The sequence below is a fragment of the Zalophus californianus genome, chromosome 4 (assembly GCF_009762305.2).
Source record: "Zalophus californianus isolate mZalCal1 chromosome 4, mZalCal1.pri.v2, whole genome shotgun sequence".
Taxonomy (NCBI): Eukaryota; Metazoa; Chordata; class Mammalia; order Carnivora; family Otariidae; genus Zalophus; species Zalophus californianus.
The window spans coordinates 38,123,573-38,142,872 of record NC_045598.1 but is presented as its reverse complement, the minus strand read 5'-3'; the positions used below and the strand labels follow the sequence as shown (position 1 = coordinate 38,142,872).

The following is a 19,300-nucleotide window of genomic DNA, read 5'->3' as shown; positions in this document are numbered from 1 at the left end:
TCCCACTGGAACATGCATGCACTAGTAGACATGTACTAGAATGTTCATAACAACATTGTTAGTAATAGCTAAAAATGGAAACAGTGCCAGTGACCATCAATAGTAAAAAGAATAAATATTCAATATACTGGAGTACTATCCAACAATAAAAAAACTTCAGCTACACAGCATCAATACTGGGTGAATTCCACAACATAATAGTAAGTGAGAGAAGCAAGTCAAAGAAAAATACAAGTAGTATAATTTCATTTATATGACCTCAGTAACAGGAAACAAATTAAAAAGATCTAGTTTAGAAATGTACACATGAGGGGCACCTGGGTGGCTCAGTCGGTTAAACATCTGACTCTTGATTTCAGCTCAGGTCATGATCTCAGGGTTGTGAGATTGAGCCCCACGTCTGGCTCCGTGCTGGGCATGGAGCCTGCTTAAGATTCTCTCTCTCCCTCTCCCTTTGCCTCTCCCCTCCAAAAAATTAAAAAAATAAATGCATACATGAATAGCAAAAGTATTTAGAAAAGTAAGGGAATTATTGTAACAAAAGTCGGGGGGTGGGGGAGTGGTTTTCTCCCAGGGGAAGGAAAGCAATGCAATCGTTGGGGCATTTCTAAGGTGCTAGTAATGTTCTATTTCTTAACCTGTGTGTTAGTTGCCCAGTTATTTGCTTTATTGTTTAAGATGAACATATTTTATACACTTCTCTATGTATAATGTATTTCACAATAAAAATGATTTTTGAAAAAAAGACTGGAGTGGACAATCTCTTACATTCTTGTCATCTTTGATGGTTTATGGCCCAAGCCCTTTCCAAATGGATTTATTGTTGGCTCTGCATTGACAGTTCAGTTTAAGCAATACACATTGAGATGCATATGCAGTGAATTGGGAAACCTTGAAGGCAGAGGGGGACACACTAACAGAATCAGAGTAGGAAACTAGAAAGAGGAACGTGATCTGATTCACGCCTCATTCTCGGGGAGGCAACGGATTTTACATGAAAGGTCCTGAGTTCCAGTCCTGGTTTTACCTTCTTCTGGGCAAGCCTCTCCTCTAATCTTCAATTTCCTCATGCTGGCTTTGTAAACTGTACTGTGAAATTCAAATAGAGAATCAATAATAATTACCATTCTTTTACAGTTGGGGAAACTGAAGACTCACTGGGACTCCACTAGCCCAAGGTGCCATCGCCACCTTGGAACTCAGGGCTCCTGAGTCCAACTGCCTGACCTGGGCACTGTCCCACTACACAAACAGCTAGCTATTCTCTCCTTTGTCTGGCTTTGAGCCCACGGTTTGATGTCACAGAAGAACTGCCCCGCCCCATCCCGCTCCTCCGGAAGCCACGCCTCCTCGCGTGGCCCCGCCTCTGGCGTTCGCCGAGCCCCGCCCCCCACCTCTAGCCCTGGAGTGGCGGCTCTGGCGCTTCCCCGCCCCGCCTCTCTTCCGGCCCCGCCCCTCCTGGCTGCCATGACAACGAGTCCGCGCCCCGCGCAAAGCTGCTGCTCGGGCGGGACCCAGGCTGGACCGCGGGCCCCGGCCTGGGGGCCACAGCTGCCACCGCCGCCGCCACCTCGTCTCCTCCCCGTCCCCGCCCCGCCCCGCGTCTCCTCGTCTCACTCGGGCCCGCGGCCGGGGTCCCTCCCCGCCGCCCCACCCCGCGCGGATGCCGAAGGTGAAGGCGCTGCAATGCGCCCTGGCGCTGGAGATCCGCTCTGTGAGTACCGGTCGTGCCCCCCACCCCCGCGCCTGGGTATCTGCGAGCCTCCGGCATTTACTCGGGGGACGCCTCCCTCGTTCACCTCCTTGAACCCCGAGTCACTTCAAAAACTCCTTTAACCCTCCGAATCATCCCTCGGGAGTCTTGACCCTTGTCACCTCTGTCTCTTCCCACTTCAAAATCCTGAAGGCCCTCCCACTCCAGCCACGCAGAGCTCTGTCTGCCCCCACCCCGGCCCCACTCCTCGGCTCTTCTCGCTCTAGCCCAGCTTCCAGTTTGGGTTCCTTCAGATCATTTCCAAACCACTTCAGAAAGCCCCTCCTCTCCTGCCCCTAACTTTCCAGTCAGTTGGGATGGGGAGCTTCTCTTTAAATTCCTCTTCTCTGCTCTTGTTCTCTTAGAGAGTTCTCTTAGAGAACCCCATTTCTCTCTGGTCGTCAAGGGGGACTTTTCTTCCCAAATCACTGCAGGCAGATTCTTTTAGACAAATTTCCAAGCTTCTGATTGGTGAAGGAGCCTTTACTCTCAGTCTTCAATGTGGGATACTCACACCCAGCAACCAAATTGTGTCAGCATTGCACAAAGCACCTTGCCATCTCCCCCCAGGGCCAACCCCTCAGAAACCATTTCAGGTCCCTCCAATCCCCAGACCCTCCCTGAGGTGTGAGGGATCCCTTATCCTTATTGTCACTCCAACAAAAGCACCGACTTTTACAGAGAAACTACTCATTCTCTGAACTTGCTGGAGAGGACCAGCAACCCCACCCACAGTCACTCTCCAGACTTACTCAAGAGGATCCTGTCCCCAAACCTGCTGTGGAGATCCAGTTGAGGCACTGAACCCCCATGCCCTTCCATAAGTGAAAGAGGTTGGACTTCTCCATGGTATAAGAAATCTCCATCCCTCTTAATCGTCTCAGAAGACCCTTCCAAGGGTTTTTAAACCCCCTCCTCTTCACTTTTACAGAACCTTCTCATTCTTGTCTTGGGGGGACGAAAGCTCCAGCTTGTTTCTTCTACAGGAATCCCCGGAGAACCTTTCCATACTCCCATTTCAGACGTGCCAGCAGTTTGGAATCAAAATTCCCCATTCAGACCCTTTTCTCTCCTTCCACCTCCCCTAAGCCCTCTTACCTCTCAACTCTGAGCTCCCAGCAAAACTGGGGCAGGTATGTATGTGAGAGGGTACTCATGTGTCCAACACCACGCCTCTGAGTGCTGCAGCAAGAAGCCCTCCCCACTTCTTCCTGCAGGCATGGCTTCTCTGTCCACTTAACCCACCCTTGGCCATCCCCTGCTTTCCTGGCTGTCCTTCCTCAAATTAGAATGAGGCCACAGTAACAGAGTCCGAGTTACCTCCAGGGAAGTTACAAGACAGTTCTAGATCTTTTGTTAGGTCTTAAAGAAGGCAAGGCTGGGTAAGGCAGAGTGTGAGGCAGAGTGGAAGGGAAGAATATTTCTGGCACTCTTGGTTTATCTCTAAACCCACAGAGATTTTACTCTGCTGTGTGGGAAACTACAGCCCTAGCTTCGGATGTTTTTATCCCACAGCTGCCAAAGATTAGCAACTTCTTTGTAAAGTAAGATTCCTTTAGCAAAAGAATACACGAAGCTTCCTTAACGGCTTGGCCTGGAGCAGTTAGTAAAACTCCTCACCAGACTTTGTTACTGGCCGCAGCGGCCTCCTCTGCCAATAGGATCTTCAAGAGGAAGTGCTTTGTTGTAACTGATTTCAGCCCGAAGGAGCTGCAAAAATACTTTTGATTTCAGTACCTCTCTTCCTCAGTGCTGGTTGTACTGCAGAAAGTGAATTTAGTATAATGGAGCTTTGTGTTCATTGAAGCTGAAGAAATTATGCAGGTGGAAACATTCCTGTTTAACTTTTTTCAACAAACACCTGAGTCACAGAATTTTACATTTCTAAGCATCTTAGATATCATTAAATTTAATTCTGTTTTACAGTTGAGGCTTAGCATGGCTAGTTATTTATTTAGGGTTGCACAATTATTTAGGGGCAGATCCGCAACAAGATGCTACGTTTTCTGACCAGCAAAAGGCCTGTTAAATGGCTCTGATGCTGAGAAGGAGCAAAAAAGACCATCAGCAACCATACAAGTTAAGCAAGCTTGATTAATTTGGCCTTGATTGAAGAGATGAATTATATGACCGTAGATACTTTTAACATCTTTTAAATTTTAGTTTTTTCTTTTCAATTTAATTTTTTATGTTTACATGGTATAAAAGTCAAAACCTACAAAATGTTATACTGAGAGCAGTCTCACATCCAGCCCTCAAACTTATTTCCCATCCTTACTCATCTGCTGTAGGTAATCATTTTTATTGGTTTCTGAATTGTTATTCTAGTATTTCATTTTGTAATAACCAAATAGATACATATACACACCATTCCCCTCACATATATTTGTTCTTTGCTTCCTTTCTTATATAGTAGGTAGCATATAAATTATTCTGTACTAAAGCTGTTTTTCTTCAGTTTATCTCTGTATCTATAAAAAGTTGGCATCTTTATTTTCCAACTTTTATTGACATTTTTCAAACATACAGAGTAGTTGGAAGAATAGTACAATGAATGACTATATCCCACGAACTATGTACATTAATTTGATTTATCCGTACATAAGTATATGTGTATGTACAAAATAAATGTGGCTTTTTTGCTGAAAATTTGGAAGTAAATTGTTGGTATCATATTACGCCACTCCTAAATACTTCAACATACATCTTCTGAAAATAAGGACATTGTTCTGCATAACCACCATACTGTTAATACACTTAAGATCATGAGTGACAATTTGTTAATATCTAGTGCACATTCAAGTCTTCCCAGTTGTCGCATAAATAACTTGCATCGTTAATTTTTTAAAACCAGGATCCAATCAAGGTTTACATGTTGCATTTTGTTGTTAGGTCTTTTTAGTCCATTTTAATATAGAGTTGCTCTACTTTTTCATTCCCATGATCTTTCCTTCCTCCCCCAGCCCCCCAGTGTATTTAGATAAATTCATACACTCATGTAATCATTGCTTAGGTCAAAATTTAGCACACTTCTATCACCCTAGGAAATTCCCTTGTGCCCCCGTCAAGCCCCATGCAGAGGGAACTACTATTCTGATTTCTATTACTATAGATTAGTTTGCCAGTATGTGAATTTCATATTAAATGGAACCATGTAGTATGTAAATTTTGTGTCTGGCTTCATTTGCTCAGCATATTTTTGAGAGTCATCCATGTTACTGTGTGTATCAGTTCCTTTATATTGTATGTGTATATGACAACATTTGTAGCCATTCTGTAGCCATTTGGGTTGTTACCAGGTGGTGGTGGTCGTGAATAAAGCTACTATGGACATTCATTCTTGTAAAAATCGTTCTGTGTATATTACCTTTTGAAGAGACCACATCCAGATATAGAATATCCCATTTCGTATTATTGCCTGAATTTTTTTCCCTTTGTGGTGACATTTAATTTTTCCTAATTCCCATTAACTGGAAATGAGATGTTTTATCTCTTTGTGCCTGTTGAAAGTGTGACACTCCATCCTCCTTTACCCCCACCCCCTCCATGATTATTTTTTGCTGCAGTCTTGTATTGGTAGTAATCTCATGTTTAATACTGTGATAATATGAGAGCAAAAACCTAGTAAACATGAAAGGTCTTAGTGTATAACACAACATTTTGTGTTGCTCCACAGAGCCATATGACTTGAGAGAAAATATATTGCTAGGAAGAAAGTGTGACTTTTCTCAATGAATCTTTGGAGAATGATATAATAGGCCAAGTAACTTGTTTTTCAAGAGCATCAAAAGAATTACATTTCCTACCACTTAACTTTTACTTTTTTTTTAAAGATTTTATTTATTTATTTGACAGAGAGAGAGAGAGATCACAAGTAGGCAGGCAGGCAGGCAGGCAGAGGGAGAGGGAGAAGGAGGCTCCCTGGATGTGGGGCTCGATCCCAGGACCCTGGGATCATGACCTGAGCCGAGGGCAGCTGCTTAACCGACTGAGCCACCCAGGCGCCCCACCACTTACACTTTTAATAGTTGATACATCTTTTTTTTTTAAGATTTTATTTATTTGAGAGAGAGAGAATGAGAGATAGAGAGCACGAGAGGGAAGACGGTCAGAGGGAGAAGCAGACTCCCCGCCGAGCAGGAAGCCCGATGTGGGACTTGATCCCGGGACTCCAGGATCATGACCTGAGCTGAAGGCAGTCGCTTAACCAACTGAGCCACCCAGGCGCCCAATAGTTGATACATCTTATCTATGATATGAAAAAGTATTTTTGCTGCTGCTTCTCTCTACCTTCTTTCTGTTAATTAGTAGTTCGGTTTTCATGAGATTTTTTGGGAGAATGGAAGAAATTGAAGAGAGAAAAATAAAGCCCAGTGCCTGGGCAATGAAACCAGCCAAGTTGCCTTACCTGAATAGTGTCAGTTTGGGGTTAGTTTAGACATGTATTCCTGGTTTTTCTTCTCTATACTCCCTTTACCTCATTACCTCAGCAAATTATTGATAACATTGGGGCAAACAGATCTGGGTCCTTTTTGATCACTACTCATCTAAACATTTGTGATCCTTATCCAGCTTTCTGTGGAGTGATGTCTCACAATTGTGCTACAGTTGGTGGTGAATTTCCTTGGAATATAAACTTTTAAAAACTTTAACTAAAAAAATACTTGAAACTTAGAGAAAAAAAACTGAATACTCTGATTCCACCTTCCCCACACTCTGATTAACAAATGCTACATTTTACATGTTTGCTGCCGATTTTGTTTTTAAGAAATAAAATGGAGATGCCTGGGTGGCTCAGTCATTAGGCGTCTGCCTTCGGCTCAGGCCATGTGGGATCGAGCCCCCACATCGGGCAGGCTCCCTGCTCAGCATGAAGCCTGCTTCTCCCTCTCCCACTCCCCCGCTTGTGTTCTCTCTCTCGCTCGCTGTGTCTCTCTGTCAAATAAATAAATAAAATCTTAAAAAAAAAAAGAAAGAAAATGGTACCACTATAGTTAACGCCCCTTTGTACACCTTCCTGACCCCAGTTTTTCTCCTTCCCTTCCTAGAGGTAAGGTAATCAATATTTTGAAGTTGGAGTGTTTATTTTCATTCTGGTTTTGTACTTTTACTATTTATTTGTGTATGTCTATGCGCTACTTATATTATTTTAAAACTTTACACAAAGGGTATTTTACTCTATGTATCCTGCATACCTGCTTTTTCCAGTTCAGTTTTCAAAATTTGTCAGTGTTGATTCTTGCAGATCAAGTTCATTTCCTTAATTGCTATATAATACTGTTTATTTTTATAATAGTGATTAATTTATATTCTTTTATTGACAGACTTTTAAATGCCAGTGAAATTTGTTGGGCCACCTTTGTTTACCTTAGTGTTTGGGGGTGGTCCTCTTGGTGTTAATTGTCTAGTCTGCATGACTTGAATGTCCTACTGAATATGTAGATGAAAACCTGTGTATAATTATTAGAGGTTAAGAATCTGTTTTATGTATAAACACAGAATCTTTTTTTTTTTATTTTGCAAGGTGGTAAAATACAGTGACTTTTCTAGGGATACAATTACAATGTAAATTGAGGAAAGAGTATACTTTGTTTTGTTTGAAACTCTGCTAAGAGTTTACTTTTTTGGAAAATCATGGCACCAATGACAGCACTGTTTGCGTTCAAATTGCCAGTATGAGCACCTGTCATTCTGCTTTAGAAACTGTCCATTTTACGTAGATTCCGTGTATAGGTGCAGATATTATATCTTCTAGCTTAGTCCTGCCAAAGCATTTACATATAGAAATAGATCTTTTATTATAAATTATTTCTGGGTTTTTGTTTGTTTCTTTTTTTTCTTTCTTTCAGGGCATTGGTTTAGTGTTTAGTCACATGTATAGGTAAATTGCAAACTATCTGTTGTAAAGGAGGGTTTTTAGATCTTATAGCATACAGACCCAGTGTTCCAGGCACTAGATTTAGAAATGGAACTGCTGAGGCTCAGGCAATTGTGTTAGTTTCATAGGGCTTCTGTAACAAACTTCCACAAACTTGATGTCTTAAGACAACAGAAATTTATTCCCTTGTATTTCTGGAGTGCAGAAGTCCAAAATAAAAGTTCAGTAGGGCAACACTCGTTTAGAAAGCTCTGGAGGGGGGTGGGGTGGGGAGGATGGGAGGAGTGGGATTGGGAGCCCTCCTTGTTCTTTGTTTTCTGATGGCTCCAGGCATTTCTTGTTTGTGGCTGTATAACTCCAACCTCTAATCCAAGAGGTTTCATTTTCTGTGAATAGCCAGTTTATATCCTTTGCCCCTAGGAATTCCAGAGGTTTTTTTCCTTCTTGTTGAATATATCTTGGATACTAACCTATCAGTTATATGTAATGTAAATTTCAACGATCTAGTTGAACCTTAGCTTTTCACTTTGTTTTTGCTGTCTGTAGCAAATACCTTTTTCTTTCTTTTCTTTTCTTTCTCACTGGTAAACAAAGAATGCTATTGATTTAAATTAACTCTTTATAGAACTGTATCTTCAGCAAGTATATTCACAAATCCTAAGCGTGTAATCACCACCTGGATCCATAATTAGAACATCAGTACCCCTCTTGTGCTTTTGTGCTCCATCCCGCCCAGCCACTCCTTTTGTGCCCCCTGTCCCAAAGGTAACTGCTATCAGGACTTCTATCACGATATAATTTGAATTTGTGAAACCTGTCTCTTTCTCCACCATATGAACTTTTTATTTATTTTTTATTTTTATTTTTTAAGATTTTATTCATTTATTTGACAGAGACACAGCGAGAGAGGAAACACAAGTTAGGGGGAGTGGGAGAGGGAGAAGCAGGCCTCCCGCCGAGCAGGGAGCCCGACGCCGGGCTCGATCCCAGGACCCCGGGATCACGACCTGAGCCGAAGGCAGACGCCTAACGACTGAGCCACTCAGGCGCCCCCATATGAACTTTTTAATGTCTAATTTCTTTGTGAGAATTCATCCCTGTCATCTTGTAAGATAATAGTTCTTTATCATTCTGTTGGGTTTGTTCTCCCCAGCTTTATTGAGCTATAATTGACACATAACATTGTGTAAATTTGAGGTGTACAACATGTTAATTTGATACATTTATAAATTGCAGAATGATTACTGCTATAGTATTAGCTACTACCTCCATCCCGTCACACAGTTATCATTTCTTTTTTGTGGTAAAGACATTTAAGTTCTATTCTCTTAGCGACATCAAGTATATAAGACTGTATTAGCTATAATCACCATGTTGTACATCAGATCCCCAGACTTGTCAATCTTACAACTAGAAGATTGTATCCTTTGACTAATATCTCCCCATTTTCCCTCTATCCCCCAGTCCCGGGTAACTACCACTACTCTGCTTCTCTGAGTTTGTCTTTTTTGAAAAGATTCAACATATAGGGGTATCATACAGTATTTGACTTTCTCTGACTTCCTTCACATAGCATAATGCCCGCAAGGCCCATCCAGATGGTCTCAATCAGAGAAGGGTTTCCTGCTTTCTCATAGCTAATAGGTGATATATGTATAATCTCACATCTTCTCACATCTTTATGCATGCGTGCATTCATGGACAGTTAGGTTTTCCGTATCTTGGCTATTGTGAGTAATACTGCAGTGAACATCGGGGTACAGACATCTCTACGAGATCCTTTTTTCAATTCCTTTGGATATATACCCAGAAGTGGGATTGCTGGATCATATGGTAGTCATTTTGAGGAGCTTCCATACTGTTTTCCACAGTTGCTGTGCTCAGTTTACATTCCCATCCATAGTGCAGTAGGATTTCCTTTCCTCCACACCCTTGCCAACACTTAGAATTTTTGTCTTTTTGGTAATAGCCATCATGACAGTTGTGAGGTGATATCTCACTGTGATTTTGATTTGTGTTTCTCTGATGATCAGTGATGTTGACCACCTTTTCATGTACCTGTTAGCCATCTGTATGCCTTTCCTGGAAAACTGCCGATTCAGTTCTTTTGTATCCATTCTACTGTTGATGGACATTTTCACTTTTCCCAGCTTGGGGCTATTACAAATTGTAGTCCTATGAATATTCTTTTTTTTTAAAAAAAAAAACAGATTTTATTTATTTGGCAGAGTGAGAGCACAAGCAGGGGGAGCAGCAGCAGAGGGAGAAAGAAAAGCAGGCTCCCTGCTGAGCAGGAAGCCCAACGTGGGGCTTGATCCCAGGACTTGATCATGACCTGAGCCGAAGGCAGATGCTTAACCCACTGAGTCACCCAGGCGCCCCCCCTATGAATATGAATATTCTTGTATGTCTTTTGGCACATTTTGAATTCAGCACATTGCTGAAATCTCACATTAGTTCTAGTCATTATTTGGGTTTTCTATGTGGAAAATTATGTTGTTTACAGATAAAGATGGTTTGACTTTTCCTGTACAGTGTCTTTTTTGTTTGTTTGTTTTCTTTTCTTTTCTTTTCTTTCCTTTATTGTATATCTATTGAGTAGAATCTCTGATATAAACATTAGGAATAATAGTAGATATACTTGTCTCTTTATTTTTCATTTAAGTTGTTCTTCTGAGGTTTCACCAGTAAGTATTAGATTGAATCTTATGAATTTGCTGACAATGGATTATTTTTTGACTTAAAAAAAGAAAAGCCACGGCGATTTCATATAGTTCAACCTAATGTAATATTGACTCTAGGAGTGTATTGACAGATCTGTGATTCAACCATCTCGCACAATTCACAGTGCTCACCATAGCACATACCCTCCCCAATCTCTATCTCCCAGCCACCCCATCCATCCCACCCCCCCACCACTCCAGCAACCCTCAGTTTGTTTCCTGAGATTAAGAATTCCTCATATCAGTGAGGTCATATGATACATGTCTTTCTCTGATTGACTTATTTCACTCAGCATAACACCCTTCAGTTCCATCCACGTCATTGCAAATGGCAAGATCTCAACTCCTTTTGATGGCTGCATAATATTCCATTGTGTATATATACCACATCTTCTTCATCCATTCATCTGTCGATGGACATCTTGGCTCTTTCCACAGTATGCCTATTGTGGACATTGCTGCTATAAACATTGGGGTGTACGTACCCCTTTGGATCCCTACATTTGTATCTTTGGGGTAAATACCCAGTGGTGCAATTGCTGGATCGTATGGTAGCTCTATTTTCAACTGTTTGGGGAACCTCCATACTGTTTTCCAGAGTGGCTGCACCAGCTTGCATTCCCACCAGCAGTGTAGGAGGGTTCCCCTTTCTCCACATCGCCACCAACATCTGTCGTTTCCTGACTTGTTAATTTTAGCCATTCTGACGGGTGTGAGGTGGTATCTCATTGAGGTTTTGATTTGGATTTCCCTGATGCCGAGCGATGTTGAGCACTTTTTCGTGTGTCTGTTGGCCATTTGGATGTCTTCTTTGGAAAAATGTCTGTTCATGTCTTCTGCCCATTTCTTGATTGGATTATTTGTTCTTTGGGTGTTGCGTTTGATAAGTTCTTCATAGATTTTGGATACTAGCCCTTTATCTGAGATGTCATTTGCAAATATTTTCTCCCATTCTGTCGGTTGTCTTTTGGTTTTGTGGACTGTTTCTTTTGCTGTGCAAAAGCTTTTTATCTTGATGAAGTCCCAATAGTTCATTTTTGCCCTTGCTTCCCTTGCCTTTGGCAATGTTTCTAGGTAGAAGTTGCTGCGGCTGAGGTCGAAGAGGTTGCTGCCTGGGTTCTCCTTTAGGATTTTGATGGACTCCTGAGGTCTTCCAACCATTTGGAGTCTATTTTTGTGTGTGGTGTAAGGAAATGATCCAGTTTCATTCTTCTGCATGTGGCTGTCCAATTTTCCCAACACCATTTGTTGAAGAGACTGTCTTTTTGCCATTGGACATTCTTTCCTGCTTTGTCGAAGATGAGTTGACCATAGAGTTGAGGGTCCATTTCTGGGCTCTCTGTTCTGTTCCATTGATCTATGTGTCTGTTTTTGTGCCAGTACCATACTGTCTTGCTGATGGCAGCTTTGTAATAGAGCTGGAAGTCCGGAATTGTGATGCCACCAGCTTTGCTTTTCTTTTTCAAGATTCCTCTGGCTATTCGGGGTCTCTTCTGTTTCCATACAAATTTTAGGATTATTTGTTCCATTTCTTTGAAAAAAGTGGATGGTATTTTGATGGGGATTGCATTGAATGTGTAGATTGCTCTAGGTAGCATTGACATCTTCACAATGTTTGTTCTTCCAATCCATGAGCATGGAACATTTTTCCATTTCTGTGTGTCTTCCTCAATTTCTTTCATGAGTATTTTATAGTTTTCTGAGTACAGATCCTTTGCCTCTTTGGTTAGATTTATTGCTAGGTATCTTATGGTTTTGGGTGCAATTGTAAATGGGATCGACTCCTTAATTTGTCTCTCTTCTGTCTTGTTGTTGGTGTATAGGAATGCCACTGATTTCTGTGCATTGATTTTATATCCTGTGACTTTACTGAATTCCTGTATGAGTTCTAGCAGTTTTGGGGTGGAGTCTTTTGGGTTTTCCACATAAAGTATCATATCATCTGCAAAGAGTGAGAGTTTGACTTCCTCTTTGCCGATTTGGATGCCTTTCATTTCTTTTTGTTGTCTGATTGCCGTGGCTAGGACTTCTAATACTACGTTGAATAGCAGTGGTGATAGTGGACATCCCTGCCGCGTTCCTGACCTTAGGGGAAAAGCTCTCAGCTTTTCCCCATTGATAATGATTTTCGCTGTAGGTTTTTCATAGATGGCCTTTATGATATTGAGGTATGTACCCTCTATTCCTATACTCTGAAGAGTTTTGATCAAGAAAGGATGCTGTACTTTGTCAAATGCTTTTTCTGCATCTATTGAGAGGATCATATGATTCTTGTTCTTTCTTTTGTTAATATATTGTATCACGTTGATTGATTTGCGGATGTTGAACCAACCTTGCAGCCCAGGGATAAATCCCATTTGGTCATGGTGAATAATCCTTTTAATGTACTGTTGGATCCTATTGGCTAGGATTTTGGTGAGAATTTTTGCATCCATGTTCATCAAGGATATTGGTCTGTAATTCTCCTTTTTGATGGTGCCTTTGTCTGGTTTTGGGATCAAGGTAATGGTGGCCTCATAAAATGAGTTTGGAAGTTTTCCTTCCATTTCTATTTTTTGGAACAGTTTCAGGAGAATAGGTATTAATTCTTCTTTAAATGTTTGGTAGAATTCCCCTGGGAAGCCATCTGGCCCTGGGCTTTTGTTTTTTGGGAGATTTTTGATGACTGCTTCAATTTCCTTAGTGGTTATAGGTCTGTTCAGGTTTTCTATTTCTTCCTGGTTCAATTTTGGTAGTTGATACATCTCTAGGAATGCACCCATTTCTTCCAGGTTATCTAATTTGCTGGCATAGAGTTGCTCATAATATGTTCTTATAATTGTTTGTATTTCTTTGGTGTTGGTTGTGATCTCTCCTCTTTCATTCATGATTTTGTTGATTTGGGTCATTTCTCTTTTCTTTTTGATACATCTGGCCAGGGGTTTATCAATCTTGTGAATTCTTTCAAAGAACCAGCTCCTAGTTTTGTTGATCTGTTCTACTGTTCTTTTGGTTTCTATTTCATTGATTTCCCCTCTGATCTTTATGATTTCTCTTCTCCTGCTGGGTTTAGGCTTTATTTGCTGTTCTTTCTCTAGCTCCTTTAGGTGTAGGGTTAGGTTTTGTATTTGAGACCTTTCTTCTTTCTTGAGAAAGCTTGTATTGCTATATACTTTCATCTTAGGACTGCCTTTGCTGCATCCCAAAGATTTTGAACAGTTGTGTTTTCATTTTCATTGGTTTCCATGAATTTTTTTAATTCTTTAATTTCTTGGTTGACCCATTCATTGTTTAGTAGGATGCTCTTTACCCTCCAAGTATTTGAGTTCTTTCCGAGTTTCCTCTTGTGATTGAGTTCTAGTTTCAAAACATTGTTGTGTGAAAATATGCAGGGAATAATCCCAGTCTTTTGGTACCGGTTGAGACCTGATTTGTGACCTAGGATGTGATCTATTCTGCAGAATGTTCCATGGGCACTAGAGAAGAATGTGTATTCCGTTGCTTTGGGATGGAATGTTCTGAATATGTCTGTGAAGTCCATTTGGTCCAGTGTGTCATTTAAAGTCTTTATTTCCTTGTTGATCTTTTGCTTAGATGATCTGTCCATTTCAGTCAGGGGGGTGTTAAAGTCCCCCACTATCATTGTATTGTTGTCAATGTGTTTCTTTGCTTTTGTTATTAATTGCCTTATATAATTGGCTGCTCCCATGTTAGGGGCATAGATATTTACAATTGTTAGATCTTCTAGTTGGATAGACCCTTGAAGTAGGATATAGTGTCTTTCCTCATCTCTTATTACAGTCTTTGTTTTAAAATCTAATTTGTCTGATATAAGGATTGCCACCCCAGCTTTCTTTTGGTGTCCATGAGCATGGTAAATGGTTTTCCACCCCCTCACTTTCAATGTGGGGGTGTCTTTGGGTCTAAAATGAGTCTCTTGCAAACAGCATATTCATGCGTCTTGTTTTTTAATCCAGTCTGATAGCCTGTGTCTTTTGATGGGCATTTAGCCCATTTACATTCAGGATAAGTATTGAAAGATACGAATTTAGTGCCATTGTATTGCCTGTAAGGTGACTGTTACTGTATATTGTCTGTGTTCCTTTCTGGTCTATGCTGTTTTTAGGCTCTCTTTTTGCTTAGAGGACCCCTTTCAATATTTCTTGGAGGGCTGGTTTCATGTTTGCAAATTCCTTAATTTTTGTTTGTCCTGGAAGCTTTCATCTCTCCTTCTATTTTCAATGACAGCCTAGCTGGATATAGTATTCTTGGGTGCATGTTTTTCTCGTTTAGTGCTCTGAAGATATCATGCCAGTCCTTTCTGGCCTGCCAGGTCTCTGTGGATAGGTCTGTTGCCAATCTAATGTTTCTACCATTATAGGTTACATATCTCTTCTCTCGAGCTGCTTTCAAGATTTTCTCTTTGTCTCTGAGACTCGTAGGTTTTACTATTAGAAGTCGGGCTGTTGACCTGTTTTTATTGATTTTGAGAGGGGTTCTCTGTGCCTCCTGGATTTTGATGCCTGTTTCCTTCCCCACATTAGGGAAGTTCTCTGCTATAATTTGCTCCAGTATACCTTCTGCCCCTCTCTCTCTCTTTCTTCTTCTTCTGGGATCCCAATTATTCTAATGTTGTTTTGTCTTACCGTATTGCTTATCTCTTGAATTCTGCCCTCATGATCCAGTAGTTGTTTATCTTTTTCCCAGCTTCTTTATTTTCCATCATTTGGTCTTTCTATATCACCAATTCTCTCTTCTGCCTCATTTATCCTAGCAGTTAGTGCCCCCATTTTTGATTGCACCTCATTAATAGCCTTTTTGATTTCGACTTGGTTAGATTTTAGTTCTTTTATTTGTCCAGGAAGGGTGTCTCTAATAACTTCCATGCTTTTTTCAAACCCAGCTAGTACCTTTAAAATCATGATTTTGAACTCTAGGTCCGACATCGTACTAATGTCCGTATTGAGTAGGTCCCTGGCAGATGGTACTACCTCTTGTTCTTTTTGTTGAGGTGATTTTTTTTCATCTTGTCATTTTGTCCAGAGGAGACTAGATGAATGAGAGAACAAAATGCCAACAGGTTAACAATTTCCCCTAAAATATACTCTAAACAAATCAGAAAAGACATGAAACCAGGGGAAAAGAAAGAGAAAAAAAGAAAAAAGAAAGAAAAAGAAAAGGATAAAGACAAACACAGACCAAAACAAAACAAAACAAAAAAACAGAATATGATCAAATATGATCAGGCTAGTGCATAGATCAGTGCCACATACTAGATTTTGGGTGTATTTTGGTCTGCTAAAAGAAAGTGCCTCCTAAAATTTTAAAGAAAGAAAAACTTATATATGTACAAATAAGGGTTGATACAATGAAGGGATGGAATATGACTGTAAAGATGAAAATTAAAAAAAGGAATTTGATAAGGTGCTTGAAAAAAGAAAGAAGAGGATTAAAAAAAAAAGAAAGAAAAAAAAGGGGGGGAGAGAATGTGATCAGGCAGGAGACCAGAACAAAGGCATACACTAGAGATTTAGTGTATATTTTGATATGTTAGAAGAAATTATATCTCAAAGTTTTAAAGAGAGAACAACTTATATATATATGCCAAAAATAAGGGTAACTACTATGAAGGGATAGAATATGACTCTAAAAATGAAAAATAAAAATGTTTTTTTTAAAAAAGGGGTGATAAGATGTTGGTTGAAAAAGGGAAAAAGAAAAATTAAAAAAAACAGTTAAAAAAATTAACTTTGAAAGACTAATGAATCATCATAAAAAAAGCCATGAATTCTATGTGCAGTATTCCCCTAGCGCTGGAGTTTTCCCGTTCTCATTGATCGGTAAATTTGGTCTTGGCTGGCTGTTTGTGCTGATCTTCTGGAGGAGGGGCCTGTTGCCATGGTTCCCAAATGTCTTTGCCGGATGTGGAATTGCCCCGCCCTTGCCCGGTCGGGCTAAGTAATCTGCTCGGGTTTGCTCTTGGGAGCTTTTGTTCCCTGCAAACTTTCCGTACAGCTTTGGAGGACAATGAAAATGGCGGCCTCCCAATCTCCACCCCAGAGGAGCCGAGAACGCGGGCCCCGCTCCTCAGTGTGCCCCCAGAGAAAAGCAGTCAATCACTCCCGTCTCCCCAGTCTCCGGCCACACTCCGTGATCACCCGGCCTGTGACCAAGCATTTCTATCTCTGGCACCCAACTTGGTGTGGAGTCTCCAAACCCAGCAGTTCCCTGTGGTGTGCTCCTGTGCTGCTCCTCCCCGGGGGAGGAAGGGGAGTCTCCCCGGCTCTGCCGCTTGTTGGGTCCCTGCTGGAGGAGCAGTGGCCCGACTGGGCCACGGGTCACGGATTATGGCAACCCCGAGCTGAGAGCCTGCACCTCAGCTCCGTCTCTGCAGCCGGCTCCCCCGCTCCGATACCTGGGAGCTCTGCCGCACTCAGGCACCCCCGGTCTTTCTGTGACCCCGAGGGTCCTGAGACCACACTGTCCCGTGAGGGTTCCACCCCCTGCTTAGCCACTGGAGCGACGTCCCTCAGTGGAGCCCACTTCTAAAGTTCCGATTTTGTGCTCCGGGGCTCTATCACTTGCCAGAAGTGGCCAACGGAGGCCCCCTCCTCTGCCATCTATCCTCCCGAATATCGCCTCGGATTCACTTCTCCGCACATCCTACCTTCCAGTAAGTGGTCGCTTTTCTGTTCAGAGAGTTGTTGCTATTCTTTTCTTCGATCTCCTGTTGAGTTCGTAGGTGTTCAGAATGGTTTGATCCCTATTCAGCTGAATTCCTGAGACCAGATGAAATCCAGGTCTCCTACTCCTCCACCATCTTGCCTCTACTCCTAAGCATCCAACTCTTAATTTCAGCTCAGGTCATGAGATCAAGCCCCTTGTAGGGCTCTGTCTGCACTGAATGAGGAACCTGCTTGAGATTCCTTCTCTCCCCTCCGTCTGCCTCTCCTCCTGCTCATAGATGTGCACATGCTCTCTCTATCTCAAAAAAAGGCCCCAGGGATACCTAGGTGGCTCAGTTGGTTAAGTGTCTGCCTTCAGCCCAGGTCATGATCCTAGGGTCCTGGGATCGAGCCTCACATTGGACTGCTGCTCGATGTGGAGCCTGCTTCTCCCTCTCCCTCTGCTCCTTCCCGTGTTCACTCTCTCTCCTGCTCCCTCTCTCAAATAAATAAATAAAATCCTAAAAAAAAACCCTCCTATATTGAGAGTTTTAACTTCATTGACTATATATTCCAGGATTCTCATATAGTTTGTCTTTATATTTATTAATTTATTAATGTTTTGTTTTTTATTTTTTTTATTTTTTTTAAGTAATCTTTACCCCCAATGTAGGGCTTGAACTCACCACCCCAAGATCTAGAGTTGCATGCTGTACTGACTGAGATAGCCAGCCGCCCCCTAGTCTCTCTTATTAAACATCTGAATATTTTCTTTCTCTGTTTCAATTTTATAGTTTTTGGTTTTTTATGGAATATCCCCCCCTGCTTAGATGAAAGATCCTAGCTACTTATTTTAATAAGTAGCTATAATAAGTATTTAATAAGTAGCTAATAAAATTGTTTTCAGATTGTACAAATTACTTTAATTTTCATTTGAAGTGAATTTATCTCTGGATTGTCAGTTCTGTTGCTTTTCTTAGCTCTTGGGATTGCACTCAAATTATAGACCAGTTTTGGGAGAATTGATATCTTACTTAACAGTATTGAGTCTTTCAGTCCATGAACCTGGTACATTTTTACATCTATCTGGACCTTCAGTTTCTTTCAGAAGTGTTTATTGTTTTCAGTAGACATGCCTCACACATATTTTGTTAAATTTATATGTAAGTACTACATACTTCAGGTTTTAATGCTATTGTATTAGAAGTCCAGTGCGCTATCCATTGCGCGATGGAGCCAATGCTATTGTAAATGGTATTTAAAAAATTTCATTTTATAAGTGTTATTGCTGGTATAGAGAAATAACATTGGTCTTTGCATATTGAATTTATATCCTGTGACATCAGATTCTTTCCTTATTTCTAGTAGCATATTTGTAGAGTGTAGACTACAGTTAGGTTGTCTACAGATACTCAGTTTTACTTCTTTTCAATCTGTACACCTTTATTTCTTTTATTTTTCAAATTTCTTTTTCTTGTCCTTTTGCACTGGCCAGGACCTATATAGTACATTGTTGAATACAAGTGTTGAGCATGGACATACTGACCTTTTTGCTGATATTGGGGAAGCATCCAGTCTTTCAACATTATGTATGACATCAAATTCAGGCTTTTTCGTAGATATTCTTTATCAGTTGAGGAAATTTCCTTCAGTCCTCAGTTCGCTAGAGCTTTTATCATGAATGGAGCTTACGTGTGTCAAATGCCTTTTCTTCAGAAAAAGAATTGAAAGGAATTTCTAAGATTTAATGTTATAATACACCTTTTATAAGTGATTTAATTATATCTCACATATTTTTATGTATTGTCTTTTCATTTTCATGCAGTTCAAAGTATTTTTTAATTTGTCTTGTAATTCCTTCTCTGACTCGTATGAGTGATTTAGGAATACAGTTTTTAATTTCCAAATATTTAGATTTTTTTTCAGATATTTTCCTGTTATTTATTTCAGTTTAATGGGGTTAGAGAATATAGTCTGCATGATTTCAGTCCTTTTATGTTTGTTGAGACTTGTATGGCTCACAGTATCATCTTTCTTGATAAATGTTTTCATGTGCACTTGGGGAAAAATGTGTATCCTTCTTTTGTTGAACGGAGTATTACATAAATGTCAATTAGGTCAAATTACTTGAATGTTGTTTACATTTTCTATACTTTTAATGATCTTTTGATTGCTTATTTTATCAGTTACTAAGAGGAAAGAATTGAAATTCAGTTATATACTGTAATTTTTTGCTTCATTTGATACTATCTTATTAATTGGTTACACATTTAATTTTCTTATATCTTCTTGATAAATCAAA

The 19,300-nt window shown here is 40.6% G+C and overlaps 1 protein-coding gene across 3 annotated transcripts in view; it reads left to right on the top strand.

Moving 5' to 3' along the window:
* The first annotated feature begins 1,478 nt into the window (after positions 1-1,478).
* The window catches only part of SPATA6 (spermatogenesis associated 6), a 140,768-nt gene continuing 122,946 nt past the window's right edge, over positions 1,479-19,300 (top strand). For all 3 annotated transcript variants that reach the window (XM_027625205.1, XM_027625195.1, XM_027625215.2), the window contains exon 1: positions 1,479-1,714. In XM_027625205.1, the coding sequence (XP_027481006.1) occupies positions 1,664-1,714 (51 nt within the window). In that variant the 5' untranslated portion in view covers positions 1,479-1,663. The remainder of the gene's footprint in view (positions 1,715-19,300) is intronic.